General features: G+C 56.5%; 3 protein-coding genes across 6 annotated transcripts; 1 reads left to right on the forward strand and 2 right to left on the reverse strand.

The window, feature by feature from the left end:
* Positions 1 to 1,893: 1,893 nt before the first annotated feature.
* Positions 1,894 to 8,294, forward strand: ATG4D (autophagy related 4D cysteine peptidase). Its single transcript, XM_010954296.3, has 10 exons — positions 1,894 to 2,514; positions 3,246 to 3,329; positions 3,411 to 3,584; positions 3,871 to 4,147; positions 4,221 to 4,285; positions 5,687 to 5,817; positions 6,749 to 6,827; positions 6,904 to 6,980; positions 7,061 to 7,180; positions 7,756 to 8,294. Exons 1-10 carry the CDS (start codon positions 2,283 to 2,285, stop codon positions 7,936 to 7,938), a joined length of 1,422 nt encoding a protein of 473 aa, XP_010952598.2. The 5' UTR covers positions 1,894 to 2,282; the 3' UTR covers positions 7,939 to 8,294.
* On the reverse strand, positions 7,957 to 15,730 carry KRI1 (KRI1 homolog). Of its 2 annotated transcripts, none has more exons than XM_010954249.3 (19): positions 15,571 to 15,730; positions 15,385 to 15,458; positions 14,620 to 14,725; positions 14,158 to 14,266; positions 13,889 to 13,943; positions 13,764 to 13,810; positions 13,372 to 13,468; positions 13,205 to 13,282; positions 12,780 to 12,916; positions 12,353 to 12,479; positions 12,181 to 12,276; positions 11,919 to 12,089; positions 11,041 to 11,116; positions 10,859 to 10,947; positions 10,643 to 10,769; positions 10,425 to 10,555; positions 9,676 to 9,740; positions 9,465 to 9,560; positions 7,957 to 8,867 (listed from the first exon to the last, which is right to left on the reverse strand). In XM_010954249.3, the coding sequence occupies exons 1-19, from the start codon at positions 15,662 to 15,664 to the stop codon at positions 8,528 to 8,530; spliced, it is 2,115 nt and encodes a 704-aa protein (XP_010952551.1). In that variant the 5' UTR covers positions 15,665 to 15,730; the 3' UTR covers positions 7,957 to 8,527. The 2 variants fall into 2 exon arrangements, with proteins under 2 accessions (XP_010952551.1, XP_010952550.1); XM_010954248.3 differs by having other exon boundaries at positions 13,764 to 13,813; positions 15,571 to 15,728.
* Positions 15,731 to 16,139: 409 nt separating this feature from the next.
* CDKN2D (cyclin dependent kinase inhibitor 2D) lies at positions 16,140 to 18,695 on the reverse strand. Of its 3 annotated transcripts, none has more exons than XM_074350780.1 (3): positions 18,557 to 18,695; positions 18,127 to 18,282; positions 16,140 to 17,095 (listed from the first exon to the last, which is right to left on the reverse strand). In XM_074350780.1, the coding sequence occupies exons 2-3, from the start codon at positions 18,265 to 18,267 to the stop codon at positions 16,736 to 16,738; spliced, it is 501 nt and encodes a 166-aa protein (XP_074206881.1). In that variant the 5' UTR covers positions 18,268 to 18,282; positions 18,557 to 18,695; the 3' UTR covers positions 16,140 to 16,735. The 3 variants fall into 3 exon arrangements, with proteins under 3 accessions (XP_074206881.1, XP_074206882.1, XP_010952552.2); XM_074350781.1 differs by lacking the exon at positions 18,557 to 18,695 and adding an exon at positions 18,491 to 18,533; XM_010954250.3 differs by lacking the exon at positions 18,557 to 18,695 and having other exon boundaries at positions 18,127 to 18,484.
* Positions 18,696 to 19,955: the final 1,260 nt, after the last annotated feature.

Raw genomic sequence — 19,955 nt, forward strand, 5'->3', positions numbered from 1 at the left:
AGGAGGCCAAGCTGACTTATACAATCAAGTTGCGATAACTTCTCTGGAAAAAAAAAATAGAGCAGGGAAGGGGGAAGGATCATAAGGGTAGAATTTTGAAGGCAGTCACACTGCAGGAATGACATTTGAACAAAGTCCTGAAGGAGGCTGAGGGAGAGCCATGCAGATATCTCAGGGAAGAGAGGTCTAGGCAGAGGGAACAGCTAGTGCAAAGGTCCTCAGGTGGGAGGGTACCTGTTGAATTTGAGAAAGGAGACAGGAGTGGCTGAAGGGAAGTGCATGAAGGGAGAGCTGAAGAAGGGAAAGTCAAGGAGGTGACTGTGCTTTTGTTAGCAGATAGAGGGACCCCTAAATTAGGAAGCCCAATAAAGTGTGGGTCCTTGTTGCTGGCTGTCAAAGAATTCTTGCAGCAGAGGCAGAGGGACCTAGTGAACAGCTGATTTATTGCTCAGAAAGGGAAATGGAAGGAAAGTGTTCAAACAGGGAAAAGGAAAGAAAAACACTCAACTGGGGAAAGGAAGCACTTGAGCCGGGAGCTGTCAGCCAAGGTGGCCGGTAGAGATAGCTCCAGCTCCCCATCGGGCCGCGGGGTCTTTTATTAGAAGGCTCAGCCATCATTGTCTTCACTCCAGTGGTGGTGGTAATTATTTTCGGCTACTGGCTCCTTCCACCCCCATAGTGCAGCCCTGAAACAAAAAGCAATTAGCAGAAACTTCAGTGGGAACAAAGGAAGCAATACTGAGGTGTGTTCTTGGATTTTAGGGAGCCAGCTGTGGGATAAGAGAAATGTCCTGCCTTTTCATCAGCGGGGCACTTCCTTTCCCTCGCTGTTAATTAGCCAGAGTCAGTAAACTTGCCTAATCACCTCTCTCACTTTCTTGCCTTCTGCAGGTGGCACTCCCTCCTCCAAATCGTCATCCAACTTCCTTCTGCCAGCTGAGGACAGAGCCCTTGGGCCAGCCACTAGAGGCCACCCTCTCTGCGGTTCCCAGGGTCACTATACTCATCCTGCCTTTGAGGTCATGGTTGGCTTTCACTGAGCCCTGCCTCAAATGCCATGCTAAGCGCTTTACCAGGATGAACTCAGCTCGTCCTCCTAATAGTCCTCTGAGTTAGGTGCACTGAAATTTTTTTCAGTTTTATTGAGGTGTGATTGACATAAAACAAACCACACACATTTAACGTGTACCATGTGATGAGTTTTCACAAGCTGGAAACCATCACCACAGTCAAGGTGCTAAACACATCCGAGCCCCTTTTTATCCCTTCCTCCCACCTCTCCCTACTCCACCCCCAGGTAACCTCTGATATGCTTTCTATTACTAAAGATGAGGTTGGATTTTCTAGAGTTTAAATAAGTGAGACCAGAAAGTGTATACTCTTCTTTTTTGGTCTGGCTTCTTTCCCTCAGCAAAATTATGAAGATTCGTTTATGTTTAAAAAAATATTTTTGGCTTTTTTTTGGAGGGGTGGTAATTAGTTTTATTTAATTTTTTAACTAGGTTCATTTATTATTTTTTTAATGAAGGTACTGGGGATTGAACCCAGCATCTCGTGCATGCTAAGCACGGACTCTACCGCTGACTTATACTCCTACCCCTTCATTTATATTATTACGTGTATTTGAGCTCGTTTTTGCTCAAGGGGAAACTGAAGCACATAGAGGTGTGGCTTGAAGGGGGAGTTTGGAGGAGTGGGTGTCACCACACACGTTTCGGCCCCCTCCCCGCCCCAGGCTGAGGCTGGGTCTGGGTGCGCAGCCCGCAGAGGGGCGCTCTGATCCCCGGTCCGAAGCGGGCAGGTGCAAAACGCGCAGGGGCCCCGCCTGGCGGTCAGTTCCCAGCGCCCCGGAGGGGGCGCGGCCGGGGGCGGGGCCGGGGCGGGGCTTCCCGGCTCTGGGGCCTCCGATAAGGACCTGGAGGGGCTCGGGAGCGCCTGGGCGATGCGATAAGGCGGGTGGGGGTGCGGGTCACGGCGCGCCGCGGGGAGGCGCCGCGTCCGGAGGCCCTAGCGCGGCCACCCGAGACCGCGGCCGGGGACCCAGGCTGGGGGCCGGGCCGGGGCGGGGAGTCCGGCCGTGTCACGCCCGCCTCCCTCCCGGGGCCAGGGCCGCTAAAATGGCGGCGGCGGTGACAGCGTCCCGCGCCGGGTCTGGGGGCCTGGCTGCCGCGCCGGGGGCCCACTAGCGCCTTCCTGGGCGCCCGCGTCCTGGCCGCGTCCTGGCCCCCTGGGGCGCTCGCGCGCGGCCCCCCGGGCCCTGGGTCCGCCCTCCCGGCGCGCCCATGAACTCCGTGTCGCCGGCCGCCGCGCAGTACCGGAGCGGGAGCCCGGAGGACGCGCGCCGCCCCGAGGGCCGCAGGCCGCGGGGCCCCCGAACCCCGGACCCCAACGGCCTGGGGCCCTCGGGAGCCAGCGGCCCCGCTCTTGCGTCGCCCGGGGCCGCCCCCGGGGAGCCCGACGAAGTGGACAAGTTTAAGGCGAAGTTCCTGACCGCCTGGAACAACGTCAAGTACGGTGAGGAGGTGGGGTTCTGAGGTGGGAGCGAGCCAGGTGTTCAGGCGGGCAGGGGGCCTCGAGGCCGGTGGGAGTCTAGGGGGGAACCAGACCCTGCCCCTGCCAAGTTCCACTGTTTGTTCTCCTGTGAGTCACCTGTGGGTCGGTCCCTCCCCTGCCCTGCCCAGGGCGGGCCGCTGGCTGGCGGGTCCAAAGGAGAATGTATTTTCAAGTCTCAGGCGATTCCCCATGTGACCCTGGGCAAGGTTTTTTGTTTCCCTGTGCCTCAATTTTCCCTTCTGTCAAATGGGTACAGTCATCAGAACAACTTCAATTCATCCTGAATTAATTGCAGACACTCATGTGGCTGTTATTAGGGGCCCCGCCTCCTTCTAAGAGGACTAGCGGATTCCCCAGAACTTTCCCTGAGATAAGGGGCCGGGATGTCCCCATCTCGCACATCGGGGAATGGAAGCGCTGTCGCTGTCATCTCTCTTTTTCATTAAAAATTTTTTTTTTTTGCGAGGGAGGTAATTAGGTTTATTTGTTTATTTATTTACCTTCAATCAAAATTTTTATATTGGAAGTATTGGGATTTGAACCTAAGACCTCTTGCATGTTTAGCACGCGCTCTACCACTAAGCTATATCCTCCCCTCTTGCCGTAACCTTCCCCCCTCGTCCTAACTCTTATGTAGCCTGTCTGTCAAGCAAGTGCTTCATCTTGCTGAGCGCTGCCCCTTGTCTCCCCAGGTTGGGCAGTTAAAAGCCGGACCAGCTTTAGCAAGATCTCCAGCGTCCACCTCTGCGGCCGCCGCTACCGCTTTGAGGGCGAGGGTGAGCTGGTGGCCCGTGGCTAGGGTTGGAAGAGGCCCCCAGGGGTGTTCCTGGTGGCACCTGACAAGGCCCCTCTTGTAGGTGACATCCAGCGTTTCCAGCGGGACTTCGTGTCGCGCCTATGGCTCACCTACCGCCGGGACTTCCCACCCCTGGCTGGAGGCTGCCTAACCTCAGACTGTGGCTGGGGATGCATGTTACGAAGTGGACAGATGATGCTGGCCCAGGGCCTGCTGCTGCATTTCCTGCCCAGAGGTGAGCGGTGAAGGGGGAAGGGCACAGGAGGAGTATAGCACCAGCCACACGGACCAGCAGTATTAGAACTGTTTGTCAATTAAGAGTTTAAAGTCGTGTTAGAATTGAGTATAAAGTAAGTTTGGGGGGAAGTGAGAATTGTTTATAAAATAAGTTTAAGGAATGTGAAAGTTGTAGTTAAATGTGGGGTCTCTGGAGCGTTACAGTCGTGTGTACATCGTGAATAATGGGAACTGTGTCCCCACACACACTGGCACTGTATGACTATTGACTCCATCCCTACCAGACTGGACATGGTCCCAGGGTGCGGGCCTGGGCCCCCCTGAGCCATCAGGGTTGGCCTCTCCCAACCGGTACCGTGGGCCTGCCCACTGGATGCCTCCGCGCTGGGCCCAGGCTGCCCCTGAGCTGGAGCAGGAACGCCGGCACCGGCAGATCGTGTCCTGGTTCGCTGACCATCCCCAGGCCCCCTTCGGCCTACACCGGCTGGTGGAGCTTGGGCAGAGCTCAGGCAAGAAGGCGGGTGACTGGTATGGGCCATCACTGGTGGCACACATACTCAGGTGAGGGCCGCTGCTGAAGACATGGGAGCCACTGGGTACCCCCAGGAACTCAGGCCTCTCCTCCCATCCCCAGGAAAGCTGTCGAGAGCTGCTCAGAGGTCACCCGCCTGGTGGTGTATGTTTCTCAGGACTGCACAGGTAAGGGGCTGGGAGCCAAGGTCACAGGGTTCTCACCCTGAACCAGCCACTACCTCAGCTGCCTCTTGGGACCCACCTTCCTCAGAGGCTAAAACAAGTTCTGCAGCAGAGGGACCCACACTGGGAGGTGCTCAGGACCCCTCCGCTCCCTCTGGAACCAGGAGAGACTTCAGAGGCTTCTCCCTGAGTAACAGAGTAAAGAACATAAGGAACCCCTCTCTCAGGGAGTTCCTCTCAACTCACTCTTACTCTGTGAACAATTTTAACATGTATGAAAGTTGGGCCTCCTCTGCCTCATAGGGCTGTCATGAGAATTAAGTGAGTCAATAATACAATAAAACCCTTAAAACAGTGCTTGTCGTATAGTAAGTATTCACTAAATATTAGCTATGATAGTCATTATTCCCTGTCACCCTCCAAATCAGTTTAGAAAGGGTCTTAATAGGAGCCTCCGTGGATTGGTATCAGGAAATCTACAAAACCTGTACATTTTCATGAAAAAATATAGGAGTTTGGGGCAAGGTTTGATTAGAGAACCATTGTTTTAGTCTGTCAGGACTGCTGTAACAAAAATATCATAGACTGGGTGACTTGTAAGCAACAAGAATTTATTTTTCACAATTCTGGAGGCTAGAAAGTCCAAGATCAAGGCACTGGCAGTTTCGGTGTCTAGTGGGGGCCTGTCCACTTCCTGGTTCATTTTGCTGTGTCCTCAGGTAGTGAAAGGGCAGGTGAGCTCTCTGGGGTTTCTTTTATAAGGGCAGTGATTTCATTCATGTGGTTCCCACTCTCATGACCTCATCACCTCCCAAAGGCCCCACTGCCCAATTCCATCACCTTGGGGGTTAGGATTTCAGTGCGTGAATTTGAGAGGGACACAAGCATTCAGACCACAGCAGCTGTGTTTCCAGAAAAGGTTGAATTTACTCTTCTGGTAGCCAGGAAGGGGCTTACATGGCCACAAGGGGAAGGCGGGAGAGTGGAGGCCAGCAGACAGGACTTGAGGAGGGACACGGGGACATTCGGCTGACTGGCAGACTGCTCCATGCTCCCATTTCCACCTGGGCAAACCTAGGTGCTGAGTGTCAGGCCTGGGACTGGAGAGGCTCTCCAGGCTGTGGGAAGGCTCTCTACCTCTTCCTGGTTTTATGTTCTTTGTCAAAATCTCAGGCCTCGCTTGCCCTATCTGTATAAAGTGGGAATGTCCACACCTGCCTAGAGGCCCTGGGATTGTCTGGGGGAGTTGATCGGGAGAGCACTGGAAAGACCTCCTTTTCCATCGATGACAGGAGTGTCATCCCAAGAGGTTGCTCAGGCAAGGCTGGGCCGCTGGGGATGGAGGGCCACACTCTGAGTCTTGAAGGGCGGGCATGAGTGTGACCTGCTGCCCTGTCTTTCCAGTGTACAAGGCAGATGTGGCCCGCCTGGTGGCCAGGTCAGACCCCACAGCTGAGTGGAAGTCTGTGGTCATCCTGGTGCCCGTGCGGCTGGGTGGCGAGACTCTCAACCCTGTGTACGTGCCCTGTGTGAAGGTAGGTTCAGCCAGATTCCATCGCACCTCCTCCCAGGAGCCCTCCTCACTTCATCTTGAGTTACGTGTTTATGCTTCCTTCATCAGTTTGTCCAGTAGTTATGGAATACCTGTTATGTGCCAAGAACTGTCCCAGCTGCTGGGGATTCAGAGGTGAACAGGCTACAACACATGCCCTCTGACAGTGGACATTCTAATGGGGGAATGACAGACAGTGGATGTGCAACCAATTTGACAGATGTGGCATTATAACTCAGGCTCTAAAGGAACCAAAACTAACACAATGAAGGGCAAATGGGGGTGGCTGCACAGCCTAGGAAAGCCCCTCTCCGGTCAGAACCAAATGAGAAGCCAGAGGGTGCTTCAGGCAAAGGGAACAGCAAGGCTGGAAAGACCCTGGTATGTTTACACTCAGAATAAAGGCCAAAGATCTCTCCCACAAGACCATGCACCACATCCCTGTCTCTTCCTTAACCTTATCTGTCCCCACTCTCTGCCTCACTTCACACTGCTCCATTCACACAGGCCTCCTCACTGTTCTCAGAAGACACCAGCCTCAGGGCCTTTGCACTTGCTGTTTCCTCTGCTTAGAGTGCTCTTTCCCAAGATGTACTCAACTCCCTGTCTGCTGAAACCTCTTCTCTCAATGAGGCCTTTCCTGACCCCTACTTAAAATTGCAAAGCCTTTTCCCCTCCTTTGTTCTTCTCCAGGGTGTTACCACCTTCTGACGTAGCTCATTCATCGTGTTCCTTGTTCTCCCACATTAGAACATTAGCTCCATAAGGGCGGGGTTTTGTCTGTCTTGGTCACTGCTGCCCCCCAGAGCCCAGCACAGGCCTGGGTTTGTACACACTGGGCCTCTGCTAAGAGTTTGCTGAGTGCGTGACAGCACCTGCTGAGTCCTCACCTTTGCCCACTTTCTTCCCTGCAGGAACTCCTGCGTTCCGAGCTGTGCCTGGGCATCATGGGGGGCAAGCCACGCCACTCGCTGTACTTCATCGGCTACCAGGGTAGGCCTGCCCCATCCTGCTTCCTCCCAGCCCACCTTACCCTTTTCTACTCCTGCTCACGCCTCCTCCCCTGCAGATGACTTCCTGCTCTACCTGGACCCTCACTACTGCCAGCCTGCTGTGGATGTCAGCCAGGCTGACTTCCCCCTCGAGGTGAGCTGGGCTCCGAGGGGAGACGGGGAGGTTGGAGACATGTAGGAGCTCCCTGAGCCTCCCTTGTCTGTCTGCCCCAGTCCTTCCATTGCACCTCACCCCGCAAGATGGCCTTCACCAAGATGGACCCAAGCTGTACCGTGGGGTTCTACGCTGGAGATAGGAAGGAGTTTGAGACCCTCTGCTCAGAGCTGACCAGGGTGAGCAATGCATGCTGGAGGCCAGGAGGCAAAGGGCAGGACTAGGGTAGACGGAGGGACAAAGGCCTTGAGGCCAGCAGACCTGGGGAGGCCATTTCCAGGCTATGTTGTCAAGATTGTTATCCTGCCCACAAGCTACAAGCCCAGCTCTGATTAGAGCAAAAAAGGGCATGAAATGAAAATTTTAAGGGGACATCTGCTTCCAGAGGCTCAAGTGGCAGGACCTTATGCTGTTCTTTGACTCTGTTGTCCTATCAGAGCTTTACCCTCATGACAGCAAGAGTGGCCACCAGCCTCTCTGGGCACTTTCAGTGGAAAGGGAGCCCCAGCTTCCCAGCAGATAGAGAAAACCCCAGGGCTGCTGTTCATTGGCTGCACGGGGCCACACACTCATCACTGAGCCAATTGCTCTGGCCGGGGGGTGTGGAAGGCACTGATTGGCTGGCCAGCATCACTGCCCTGGAGGGATGGGAGTTGAGTTCAGCAAGCACTTGATAAAATATACCTGTTAATTATACCTACTGGGATCAGTAACACCATCTGGGGCTGAGCTGCTCTCTCTCTCCTCCCACCAGGTCCTCAGCTCCTCCTCAGCCACAGAGCGGTACCCCATGTTCACCCTGGTCGAAGGCCACGCTCAGGACCACAGCCTGGACGACCTCTGCTCCCAGCCCTCCCAGCCGACACTGCGGCTCCCTCGCACGGGGCGGCTTCTCAAGGCCAAACGCCCGAGCTCTGAGGACTTTGTGTTTTTATAAAGGGGAGGGGGTGGGGGAGAAGATGCGACCCTATTTATTTTTTTATTTATGTCATGCTGGGTGTGGGAGCTTGAACTCCCCTTGACAAGTGCAGCTGAGACCAGTCCAGGAGACCTCCGGGCTGGGGCCATTCAGCCAGGAACAGCCCGCACACCTGCCTCCCACCAGCTGGGCCCTCGTCGCAGGGCAGGGAGGGAGGGAGGGCCCCCGGGAACCCACTCAGGGCCTGACTCTGTACTGTAGTTTGCACTGGACCGCCCAAGCCCCTCTCTGGTCCCAGAGCGCCAGTGGCTGGTGGGAGTTGGCGGGAGGACTGTGGCCGCTGGGGGCTAATAAAGCCGTTTGACTAGAACTTGGCTATGGCTAGGCCCAGCATTTGAGGGATGGGGCTCAGGGTGTGTCTCAAGGTGAGGTTCCAAGTCATCCAGGAAGCTTAAGTGGGCCTCAGCTTCCACATCTGTAAGACGGGAAAACTCCCTTGCCCAAAGTTAGACGTGAGAGTCTATTGTGTCAACAAGAGGCGGGTGGGGGCACCCAGGGGCCTGAGTGAAGGAAAGGAGCCCCAGGACCCCTGTAGGCTTCCTTCAGCTCAGGGGCCGCTCTTGGGCCCCAGCTGCTTCCTCCGTTGCCGGCCCAGCTGGCGGAAGTGCAGCCGTTTGGGGTTGAGGCCAAAGGCCTGCAGTCTCTGGCGGCTGAACTCACGTCCACCGAGTGTTACTGTGGGGCCCAAGAGACGAGCCTTCTTGCCCCTCCTCTGCCTCCGGGGGGCCGGTTTCTCTGTGGGTGTCACAGGGGCTGCCTCTTCCTGTGCCGGGGGGCTCTCAGGCCGGGGCTGCTTCCTGCAGGCCCCATCAGGTGCCGGCAGCTGCCCCTGTGGGCTGGCTTTGTCTCTCTGTGGCTTCCCTGTGGCTTCCGTGGGCATCTCTGTCCTGGAGGAGAAAAGTGGTGGCTCAGTCCAGGCTGGTCATGATTAGGCCTGTTCCAGGACACACATCCCTCATTTTTACAGATGAGGAAAGGCGAGGCTCAGAGAGGCAGCAACACAGCAATTCAGGGGCCTGCCTGGGACTCAAAAGTGGGTCTGATGCCAAAACGGGGATTTTTCTGCTGAACCCTGAGGCAGGACTGGGTCACTGATAATTTTGATAGTTGAGCCTCAGCCTATGCTCAGTTATTTACACAAATTAACTCATTTTAGCTTTACATCAATTCTGTGAGCTGCTGTCACCTCTGATGTTATAAGAAGAGCTTATATCTACCCGGCATTTACTGTTTTAAGCACTCTACCTGAATTAATTCACTTAATCCTCAAAAAAACCTGACAAAATATAGACTATCTTTATCCCTATTTTATAAATGAGGAAATAGGCCCAGAGAGGGAAAGTGACTTGCTCAAGGTCACACAGCAATGGCCCAGCCAGGATTAGAACCCAAGTATCAGAGAAGGGAAGCCCCTCTCCCAAGGTCATGCAACAATGACTCAAACTGGGGCCTGGTGACCCCACCCCCAAACCAGTAACACTCACTCTGGGCAGAGTGATTTGAAGATCTGCCTCTTTTTCCATGTGTTCTGGGCCTTCTGGCTGTAGGCCCTCTTGTCCCGCAGCTCCTCCTGCTCCGACCTGCGGGCGCCAGGCGGACACACCTGTCACTGGGTGTTCTGGGTGGTGCCCATGCTTGACTGCCAGCCGGCCCACCCCTCCTCCTGGGGCACCTGGCCCAGCCACACCCCATCACCTGTACATGCAGGTCTTCTTCAGGGAGCACCACCGGTTGAGCTCCTTGTCATCAGCAGTGAGGATCTGCAAGGAAAGGGAGGGTGGGATCCTGCACCTGAGCCCTGGAGAGCCCTGACTCTAAGCATTAGTCACCTCATCAGTCAAGGCAGGGTAATGCTAGTACCACCCGTGTCACCATGGCCAGAAAGAACTGATCTCTGTGGAGGCTGCTTGATGTTTTTTGTTGGGGGCATCAGATAGTGAAACTAAGGTACAGAGAGGGTATACTTGCCCCTAGTCATATGGCACGGAAGTGGCTAATTTCAGATTATGGTTTGGGCCCTGGAGCCCTGACCCATGCACCATGGCACCAGCAGCATGAGGGCAGGGGTCTCCATGCCAGTGACTGGGTTTCCTAATTCCAGATGAGGCCCACGAGGTGGGGCTGTAATTAGGCCTATTTTACAGATGGGGAAACCAAGGCACAGAGCCGTAAGTCACATGTCTAAGGTTACATAGCTGGTGAGCAGCTGAGCCAGGGTTTGAACCTGTGCCCACTCTTAATGGCCACCCTGCTGCCAATATACAGTAACAGAAGTAATATTTCTGGGGCCTGCTGTGGGCAAAGCACTGATTGAAACCCCAGCCTCACAGAAATCCTTTGAGGCAGGTGCTATTATTAGTACGGTCATTAGCACTACCATTCCTATTGTCTGTAAGACGAAGAAACAAGCTGTGTCCCAGCACTTGCTCGCTCCAGGCTCCCACCTCCTCGGTGCTGAGCCCAAAGTCACAGGGCACCACCGTGCGGTACTTGAAGCGACAGGGCAGGTCATCGATGATGTCCTCATAGTCCAGCCGGTAATACTCATCCAGGTACTGCTCGAACGTCTTGTCCCCTGTGCGGGGAGAGAGAGCCAGGCTGCCAGGGTGTGTCGGGCCCCTCGCAGCCCCTGCCCGCCCACGGCCGCCCGCCTGGGCCTCACCGGGGTCAAACACAGGCTTCTCCTGCCCCACGGCCGCCGCAAAGGGAGACTTTCGCTTCTTCTTGCCCATCGCGGGGGCCTCACGCCGCTTCTTCCGAGGCTGGCTGGGGTCATAGTCGGCATCCATCTGCCAGAACATGTAGGTCAGGCCTGCCCTCAGGGTCCTCAGGACCCTCTGAGCACCCCCCACCCCGATCCCCAGCCTGTGGTACCTACATTGAAGTCGGGGTCCTCGCAGTGCAGCTCCTGCTGGCTCCACGCTCCACCCTGCTCCGGCCCAGCCCATGTGTCCCAATTCCAGTCATCTGGTGCCAGGGGACAGACAGGCAGGGATGGGCTAGGGGGTCAGGTTGGACCAAGTGCCCCCACCCACAGCCCAGTGCCCCGGGTGACCTCACCTTCAAGGCCTTCCTCTTCCTCAAATTGCGGCTTTTCCTCCTCCGTGGTGCCATAATATTCGTCCCCGAAGTACTTCTGCAGGGTTGGGGCCGGGAGGGTCAGCAGGGCCCACTGCCCCCGACAGCCTTACTCCCTCACCATACACGGCTCCCCGGCACCCCCGCAGGACCAGCTCCTGATGTGGGGGAAACCCTGTGTGTCCGGGCCCCTCTACTTCCTGCTCTCTGCCCCTTGTTACTGGCTGGCAAAGGCAGTTACTGCTAACCGTGTCACTTGTGAAGCACCTACTATGTGCCCGACTCTGGTCTGCATCTCACTGCATTTCTCACAAGCACCCCAAGAGACAGACACTACCTCCATTCTATTGAGAAACTGAAGCTTAGGATTGAGAAGCTTCTAGAAAGTGAAGGCTGAACTCTGACCACATAGCACCCACCCACTCCAGTTTCCACCTGCCCACCTACGCATCCTTAGTCTCCTACCCTGACCCCCCAGGTTTACTCTGGGGCAGCTCTGCAGTGCCCCTGGCCCCCACTGCTTTCCCCATCCAGCCCTCCCTGCCTATTTCCAGGGCCTGATGCTGTCTGTGTTCCCCCAAATACGACAATAAACATTGACTTCTTAGTAAATGGGCTTAAAGGAAACACAGCGACCCCACTGTTCCTTAAGCATTTACCAACTTAATGTTCAGTATACCTCTCAGGCTATCTGTAGAACAGCCCTGAGCTAGATGCTATAGCTGGGCTGCCTTCACAGACAAAAACACAAGCTCAGAGAGGTCAAGTCACTGCTCTGAGGCCACACAGCAGTGAAAGGACTGCTGATTCCTGAGCCACGCACCTGGCTGCCTGGCCAGGGTGGGGTCTGGGGGTCGCACCTGCATGAGCTGGTCATGCTGCACAGGGTCGAAGTCATCCTCGAGGTCCCGCTCCTCAAAGCCCAGTGTCTCGTTGCCCGTGACCTGCCGCAGCTTCTCCAGCTTGGCCAGAATCTCCTTCCTCTTCAGGTTCTTCAGTTGCTTGAGCTCCTCCTGCTTCTTCGCCTTTTCCTGGGGGCAGCAGGCCAGGGTAAAGGGAGGGTGTGGGCTCTCCCTGCAAGCCAGTCAGCCCCCAACCCCACCCACGCCGCTCCACACGCACCCTCCTCTTTCGCTCCCGCGTCTCCTCCCTCCTCTCCTTTCTGCGATCGTCCTTCCGGCGCACAGAGGATGCAATGCTCCGGGGGTAGGTCTTGACCTGTGGGCAGCAGAGATGATTCCAGGCTCTCCCAGCCTGGTCCTCCCCAGCCCCAGCCCTGCCCTGGGCCACCCACCAAGGCAGAGTCCGGCTCTTCGAAGCGAAAGTTGTACTTGTGCTCAAAGTCCTCCTGTTTCTTCAGAAACAGCTCCCCCTCGTCCGAGGAGTCTTCCACGACCAGCTGGACCCGGGGACCGGGGACCCTGAGGATGGGCTGGGGGTCAGCTGAGCCCCTGCACTCCTGTGCACCAGCACACTAACTCACTCAATCCTCACCAGAACCGTCTGGTGAGGGCTACCACTCCCCCCCCCCCATTTTACAGATGGGGAAACTGAGGTATGGAAATCCATTGGCAGGGCCACCTGGCTCCAGAGCCCACCCTCTGTGGCTCTTCCTCACGAAAGGCTAACTCTGCTGCCACTGTGTGAACAAGTAAACACCCAGGGTCTTTTCCATTCTGGCCAGCGTTGGCTCCAGGCCCCTGGGGGGCCTGGCTACTCACCCTTCCTCCTCCTCCTCCTCCTCTTCCTCCTCCTCCTCCTCTCCATCCTCCTTGTAGCGTTTGTTAAGGATGTAATCCCGAAGGAAGCGCTCCCCCTCATCCAGCTCTGGGTTGTTCCAGTATTCCTTGAGGTGAGTCTAGGGTTGAGAAGGGGAAGGGACCCTGGTCAGGAACTCGGGGACAGGGGAGGAGGGCAGATGTAGGCACCAAGTAGATTTAAGTGACTGCAACTCCACAGCCACCCCGTACAGTAGGTAGGATAACCCGCATTTCATAGATGTAGAAGCTGAGGGTCAGAAAGGGGCCCACCCCGTCTTCAGAGCACCTGCTCCTGGCTACCTTCTCAAGGGCCTGTTTCCATGAAAAGGTCAGATGGAGGTGGACCAGGCAGGGTGGTAGTTCAGCGACACTGTGTGGGAACTCACCAGTTCTTTCAGGGTGTCAGGGTTCTCAATTTCCTTCTGCCCCTTCAGCCATTCGACATAGTCGGCATCCTCCTGGGCCTGGGGAAAGGCCAGCGCTGAGGGTCTGCAGGGACCCCAGTACCCTGTCTCCACCACCAGCCCCCCGCCAGCTAGGCCCCAGTACCCACCTTCTCCTCTCTGCTTTTAGCTCGTTTCTGCAGCAATCCAGAGCCACCTTCCCCAGCGCTGTCCTCATCCTCACTATCCTCCACGAACTCCCGGAAGCTGCCCACGCAAGAGAACCAGCCTCAGGACAGGCAAGCTGGCCCTGCCCGCTGCCCCAAGATGAACCCTGGTGACTAAGTCCTGAGCTCTTCCTGACAAGCCCCAAGTGGTGCTGCGCCATAGAGGCCATGATCAACTCTATTTAACAGATGCAGAAACTGAGGCACAGAGAGGGCAAGTGACGTGCCCAGGAGCACACAGCCATGAAGTGACTGAGCTGGACTGGAACCCCAGCCCATCCAACTTCTGGGCCTCAACTCCTTTCCATTTGGCCACTCAGCCGGCCTGGGCTCACCTTTCCTTCAGCTGTTTCTGTTCTTCCACATAACTTTTCGACGAGATCTGCTGCAGAGAGAGTGACGTGGGCCTCAGGCCCAGTGCTGGGCCCCTCCACCCCAACCCAACCTCCACCCCACCCACCTGGAGTCTCTGATTGGAGGTCTCCCCATCGGAATTCTCCTCGTCGACATATTTGCTGTGAAAGGAAGGATGAGGGCTTCAGAACAGACTCCCCATGGCCAGTTGGTCCCCATGGGGTGGGGAGCTGTTAGGAGCCACAGCTGGAGGGGGCTGATGGGGTTCAGGTGGGTCACCAAGGCTCCTTCCCATCCCTGCCCCTAAGTCCCCCATGTGTCCCCCTGCCCTGGGAAGGCAGGGGCGGGGAGGGGTCACCCAGGCTCTCTCCTCACCCTTCTTTCTCCAAGATAACCTTCCTCTCATAGTCCTTCAGGTACATGGGCTGCACCTTCTTTGGTTTCTCCTCAGCTGCCAGCTCCTCCTCGCTCTCCGAGGACGATGCTGTGGGGCCACCAGAAGACATCAGCCAACACTCACACCCACACCCCACTTCCATCCCCAGGCAGAGAACAACACTGGGCTGGGCTGGGCCAGAGTCAGACCGAAGTTTCAAATCCCTGAGCCACCAGATCCCAGCTATGAAACAGGTATCACACTTGCTACTCGCTGGTAGTTCCTGCCAGTAACCATTTAGTAAGTCAGAACAGTGCTCAGCACACAGCCCTTATTAATGACCACATGTAATAACCTACGATACTCTGCTAACCAGTTTTGACTCATAAATATTCATTAAATAGTCACAACAGCCTATAAGACAAGGAGGCACCTGGGCCCCAGGAAGAGCAGCCCCAGACCTTTTCTCTGATAGAAGGTGGCATCTTTCTGATAAATGCGGGGATCCTTCTTCTTCAACAAGGAGAGAGTCCTGTAAAAGTCACGCTCCTGCTGGGGGTCAAATTCCTAGAGCAGGAAAAGAGTGGGGACAGACTTCAGAAAGGAGCTGTGATGGAGCAGTAAGGAACAGGGGCAGGTGGGCTGACCAGGAGTGGGAATTAGGGTGGAGGGAGGGGTAGTCTTTAGGAGGAAGCAGGGGGAATCCGGCTGAGTAGAGGCAGGTGGGTGGCTGGGTCTGAGTGGGAGGGGAGGTCAAACAGGTGGAGGGGGAGGGGCCCTCTTGGGGGTGGGCCACATAAGTACAGGATATGAGACAGAGGAAGGTAGAAGGCAAGGGGAGGGTAACTTCCTGGCGGGGAAGATCAGGGCTGATGTGGGGAGAAGCTGAGTGTCCCATGTGGTAGAGAGAAGCCCCACTTTGGGGAGAGTCGGGCACTGAGAAATGGTTAGACTCTCAGGGATGAAAAGGTGAACAAAGGATTCGCACCAGACAGATCAAAATGGGCAGATAGAACTGAGGTGGGGAAGGAGAAGTAGGAAGGATTTGGCCACCCCCTGGGGATGGGGAGGGCGCTGTGTCTGTCCCTCATGAGAATGGGGGACGGGAGTTGGACGCTCCCGTGGGGCGCGATGGGGTTGGGGGTTAGCCGCCCACTATAGGTCTGGACTGCGATGGGGGGCTTGGTCGCCTCCCGCAGGTCCAGGATGGGAGCAGGGAAGCTCACCACCCGCTCCTCGCTGGAGTCAGACTCGGAACTGGAGTCGCCGCCGCTGTCCCGGTCCCCGTAGCGATCTTTCACTGTGGGGCATAGATGGGACTCCCCTAGGTCAGCCTGGGGGACCAGATCAACCCCCACTTCCTGACTGCCCTGCACGCGCCGGTGCCCCGCGCGCATGCGCCCCGCACTCACGCCGCTGCAGCTCCTCGCGCTCCCGGTAGCGGCCGTACCGCGCGGCAAACGCTGCGTTCACTCGCAGGGGTGAAGACCCGCGCGGCTCAGGCATGGCGGCTCTGCAGCCCACTGCGCACGCGTGTGGAGAGAGCCCCTAAGGAGGCGGGGCTGCTCACGGCCCTGCTGACCGCTTGCTTTAAATGGGGCGGAGCCTTATGGGCCGCGCCTAACCCCGCCCTCGGTCCTTCCGGGATCTCTAGCCCTGTGAACCAAGTCCCCGCCCATGGGCCACGCCTCTGCGGGGAAGGCTGCAGCCACCGCCCACCCCACTCCCCCACCCCCGGGGCTCCCGGCACCCAGCTGACATCTGGGGGCCCTTTCTCCACTCGCGGTTTCCTGCCTCCCTTCCGTTCCGACAGCGTAAACCGCTGCCCCACCCAGCTCACTCATCCCTGGCGCCCTGGGAATTACCACTCCCCTCCCCCAAAATATCCACGATCTTCGACCCCGGTGCCCACCCCAACAAACATCCTGGACTCTAGACTCTCCATCGCAGCCACAAAAATCAGAAGCTACGGGCGCTGTGATCATGCACAAGTCTTAATTTAATGGGTAAAAACATTAAATTATCACACACAACAATTTTTTCCATAAAGCTTAATAAATAGAATCTTTTTTTTAACGCTGTACAAGGGATTGGAAAACAAGCTTTCAACAAAATATGAATGAACTCATACTACCCTTTTATTGATTTGGAACATTCCCCCCTCCCCCATGCCCGAAAGCAGTGTGTACAGTTGAGGTCTCTCTCTGGGTACAGCCAGCCAAGGTCGACAAGTTCCAGGAGCCTTGGAAGTGATGACCTCACTCTGGGGCTGGGGCTTTAAACACTCTGCCCTTGGGACTCGTCTATAGCCCCAGCAGTCTGGGGCGTGGAGGAAACTGAACCGTTTAGGTGGCTGTTGCCTGCCGGAGCCCTCTTCTGCCCAACACACCAAAAGGGGTGAGAAAAACAAATGAGAAATGCACCTCAAACACACACACCCCAGAAATCAACACCAACAAGCCACAAACTGGTGCCCTTCGGCAGTACACAGGAGGAGCAAGGGGAGAAAGTGTTTCTTTCCTCCTCTTCTGACACAGAACCCAGCTGGGTCCTGTGGCTGGAGTGGGTGGCCCCAGGTCACAGCGGTGCCACTGGGTGCCCCTGCAGTATGTCCATGAGATCCTGAGCACCTCTCCCCCGAGCCAGCTCCAGGGGTGTGAGTCCCCTGGCATCCCTGTGATGGAGATCTGACTCAGCAGCCAGGAAACTGACCACAGCTGTGTGGCCCTCTCGCACTGCCAGGTGGATGGGGAGTGCCCCGGTGCCATCAGGTACGTTGACATCAGCTCCATGATCTACCAACACTTTCAGGGTGTCAAGAAATCCAGTGCGGGCTGCATCATGGGCTGGAGTGGTGCCGGAGGCATCCTGGACATTGGGGCTGGCACCTTGCTTCAGGAGCTCCAGCGCGATGGTGGGGCTGCCAAACATCATGACCTGTTTGAGGGCAGAGTGTCAGGGGGTTCTCAAAAGTGGAGGCCCAGGAAAAGGGGTGATTGGAAAGAGGGGTCATTCAAGAGTAGAGAATGCCAGAGATGAGGTCCTCTAGAGAATGAGAAACCCCAGGGAACATAAACTCCCAGGCAGCTGTTGAGACACCAGAGAACAAGGTCTCCTGGGAATAGGGACACTCAAAAAATTGGTTACCCCTAAGGACAATACACCTCCCTAGGGAATAACACCAAAGGAAATTGTCAAGAAATCTAAGACCCTCCCCCCAAGGAACCAGGAGATACCACTTTCCACATACGGGAAATCATCAGGAAATATGAAACCCCCACCAGGAAATAGACCGCAGAGAATGAAAACAGCCCCCTCAAGGGAAAGGAGATGCGTAGGGAATTTGAAACCCCTTCTCCAAGGAAATTCCTCCTCCCATATAATGTAGATGCTCCCCAGAGTACCTGACCCCCTCAAGAAATGTGGTTCCCCTGTTGTAAATACTCCCAAGGCAATAAAGATGCCCATTCAATCTGTAACTATTCTCTAATTGGGACCTTCCATGATATAGCAATCTGAAAATCCCCTTGGAATGGAGATTCATCCTCAAGAAACTATATCTCTCAGAGAACCCCCAGAAAATGGGCCCTGGAAACATGAATCCTTCCTTCCAGGGTTGGATCCGTCAATGGAAGCTCCAAGAAACCAGAGCCGTCCCCATGAAACTGGGATCCAAAGAAGCTGAACCCTCACCTACGGAATAAGAGCTTCTCCAGGGAAACTGAATCCTCCGAAATCAGAGAACAAGGAATCCTCCAAAGGTGGAAAGCCCTCCCCTCCCCCAACTTAAACCCATCCAACCACCCACCTAAGAAAGGGGACATCAGGGAGGAACGTCAGCCCGGAGATGGAGGAATAGACCCCAATCGGCCACCACCCTGGACGGGAGACGAGAGGGAAGGGGTTTGAGGTCCCAGTCCCTGTCCCGCTCCTCGCCTTGCCCTCGCTACTGGCCTGCCGGGCCTCACCTGCAGCGCAGTCTTGCCAAAGCGGTTCAGGGCGTCGGGGTGCACCAGCTCGCGGTGCAGAAGGCGGCGCACCTCCAGCACGTCGCCTCGGGCCGCGGCCCCACTAAGCCGGTCGCCGGCGCGGACCTCCTCCAGCAGCATGTCGACACTGGTGACCTGTGAAGCCCCCCGCCCCACCCCGGCGCGGTCAGTGCTGGGGAGACTGCCAGCGGTGGCCCGAACAGCCCTCTCGTGGCGTCCCCGGCCTGCGCGAGGCTCCCGGTCCGACTCCCCAGTCCCGGGCTCCGGCGCGACCCCCGCCCTCCCGGGTGGCTCCTCCCCCTGTCAGCCGGTGGGTAGCCAGGGGCTGGGAGTCGGGCCCTACCCTCCACCACCCGCAGGGCCCTGCCCGGCGCCCGCCCCTTATGGGCCGGGTCTCCCCTCAACTCACCCTCCCTCCTCCTCGACGGGCGGGGTCTATTCTGAGCAGACTCAGTCGCCGCAGCCAAGCAGTCCGCCAGAGGGCGGAGCCAGCGCTCTCGAGGCCCCGCCCCCTAACGCTACGGATTTGTTTTCTTACGAACTCGCTACGTTGTAGCCCCGCCGCGTTGCCCGGCTCGCGACCTTGTAGTGCCGCGCCCACGAGGCCAGCGCAGCCAATGGCCACTCGTCGCCAGGGAGGCTTTGCGCCCTGGAGTGGGCGGGGCCGTTGCTGATTGGACTAACAGCGGCGACCGGTGGACCGCCGGCAATGGCGGGGTTTTCGGTTTTTCAAACGCGCCGGGCGGGCGGGAAAGAGGGCCGTTTTAACCGACTCGGGGGATAAAGGGCAGGGGCAGTGTAGCGCGGGCTGCTCCGGCACCTCGGCACCGCTGGGGGAGAGGGAGGCAGGGCTGAGGACGCCCAGTTCGGGGTTCTACTGTTCGGGCGTGGGATAGGCATTTATTAACTCTTACTATTCGCTGAGCGCTTTGTTTCATTCGATCTTTGTGTGCAGGAACGGTTCCCGGCACTGGAGCGCACAACTAAATAATTTTAGATAGCGTTAAGCACCGTGAAGAAAATAAAATGTGGAAATGGGGTGGGTGCGGAAGGAATCACGTTCTGGCTCAGATTGAGCCAGCCCTGGCACAGCAAGTGCAAGGGCGTGGAGGAAAGTTCCACGCTGCAGCTGCCACATGGGTGAGCCTGGGAGGTGAAGGTAGCGGTCGGAGGCGGCTCTTAACAGAGGACTTCAAACAATTCCGGAGTACCTTCTGTGTACTAGGCGCTCACGTGGAGAGCAAGCAGGGTGCCTCTTGCTGCAAGACGCCGACCGTTTAGGGCTAGAGAAGATAATTAAGTATCTTCAGAGTGGTATACACTAAGGAGCTCATAAAACGGGATAAGTGATAGTCTCTTGGGAAAGGAAGGCCGCTGAAATAGAGAGGTCAGGGAGGGCCACCCTGAGGAGGTGACATTTCATTTGAGACCTGAAAGCGAGGGATGGAGCAATGTGGATATCTGGGGGAAAGCATGCCAGGTGGAGGCGCTACAGATGCAAAGGCCCTGAGGTGGGAGCGTGCCTGGTAAATCCAGAGAGTGTCTGATAAATCCAGGAAGAGTGAGGTACAGAGGGAGAGGAGGGAGGTGAGAGCCGATAGGTGAGGCGAGAAGGGGTAATGCAGATCAGGCTTGTGGGCTGCGGTGAGCACTAGACTTTCACTTTTTTTATAAAGAATGGAACCCTGGGAGGGTTCAGAGCAGAAAAGCCATGGTCTTAGGCGTTAACAGGCGCCCCCTGGCGGCCATAAGTGGAACTAGCTGTCGTTGGGGAGGAAAGCCCGGAGCCAGGGGGACAAAGGCGGAGG

The sequence above is a fragment of the Camelus bactrianus genome, chromosome 22 (genome assembly GCF_048773025.1).
Source record: "Camelus bactrianus isolate YW-2024 breed Bactrian camel chromosome 22, ASM4877302v1, whole genome shotgun sequence".
Taxonomy (NCBI): Eukaryota; Metazoa; Chordata; class Mammalia; order Artiodactyla; family Camelidae; genus Camelus; species Camelus bactrianus.

Excerpts from the sequence above, each read along its gene's own strand:
- ATG4D (XM_010954296.3), top strand. The coding sequence starts at position 2,283 with ATGAACTCCGTGTCGCCGGCCGCCGCGCAGTACCGGAGCGGGAGCCCG. Across the intron at positions 6,981-7,060 it reads AGGCTGACTTCCCCCTCGAG|TCCTTCCATTGCACCTCACC; the intron begins GTGAGCTGGGCT and ends TGTCTGCCCCAG. Across the intron at positions 7,181-7,755 it reads TCTGCTCAGAGCTGACCAGG|GTCCTCAGCTCCTCCTCAGC; the intron begins GTGAGCAATGCA and ends TCCTCCCACCAG.
- KRI1 (XM_010954248.3), bottom strand. The coding sequence starts at position 15,664 with ATGCCTGAGCCGCGCGGGTCTTCACCCCTGCGAGTGAACGCAGCGTTT. Across the intron at positions 12,277-12,352 it reads AAGAGCCGGACTCTGCCTTG|GTCAAGACCTACCCCCGGAG; the intron begins GTGGGTGGCCCA and ends TGCTGCCCACAG. Across the intron at positions 12,090-12,180 it reads CGCGGGAGCGAAAGAGGAGG|GAAAAGGCGAAGAAGCAGGA; the intron begins GTGCGTGTGGAG and ends TGCTGCCCCCAG.
- CDKN2D (XM_074350780.1), bottom strand. The coding sequence starts at position 18,267 with ATGCTGCTGGAGGAGGTCCGCGCCGGCGACCGGCTTAGTGGGGCCGCG. Across the intron at positions 17,096-18,126 it reads TTGGCAAGACTGCGCTGCAG|GTCATGATGTTTGGCAGCCC; the intron begins GTGAGGCCCGGC and ends GCCCTCAAACAG.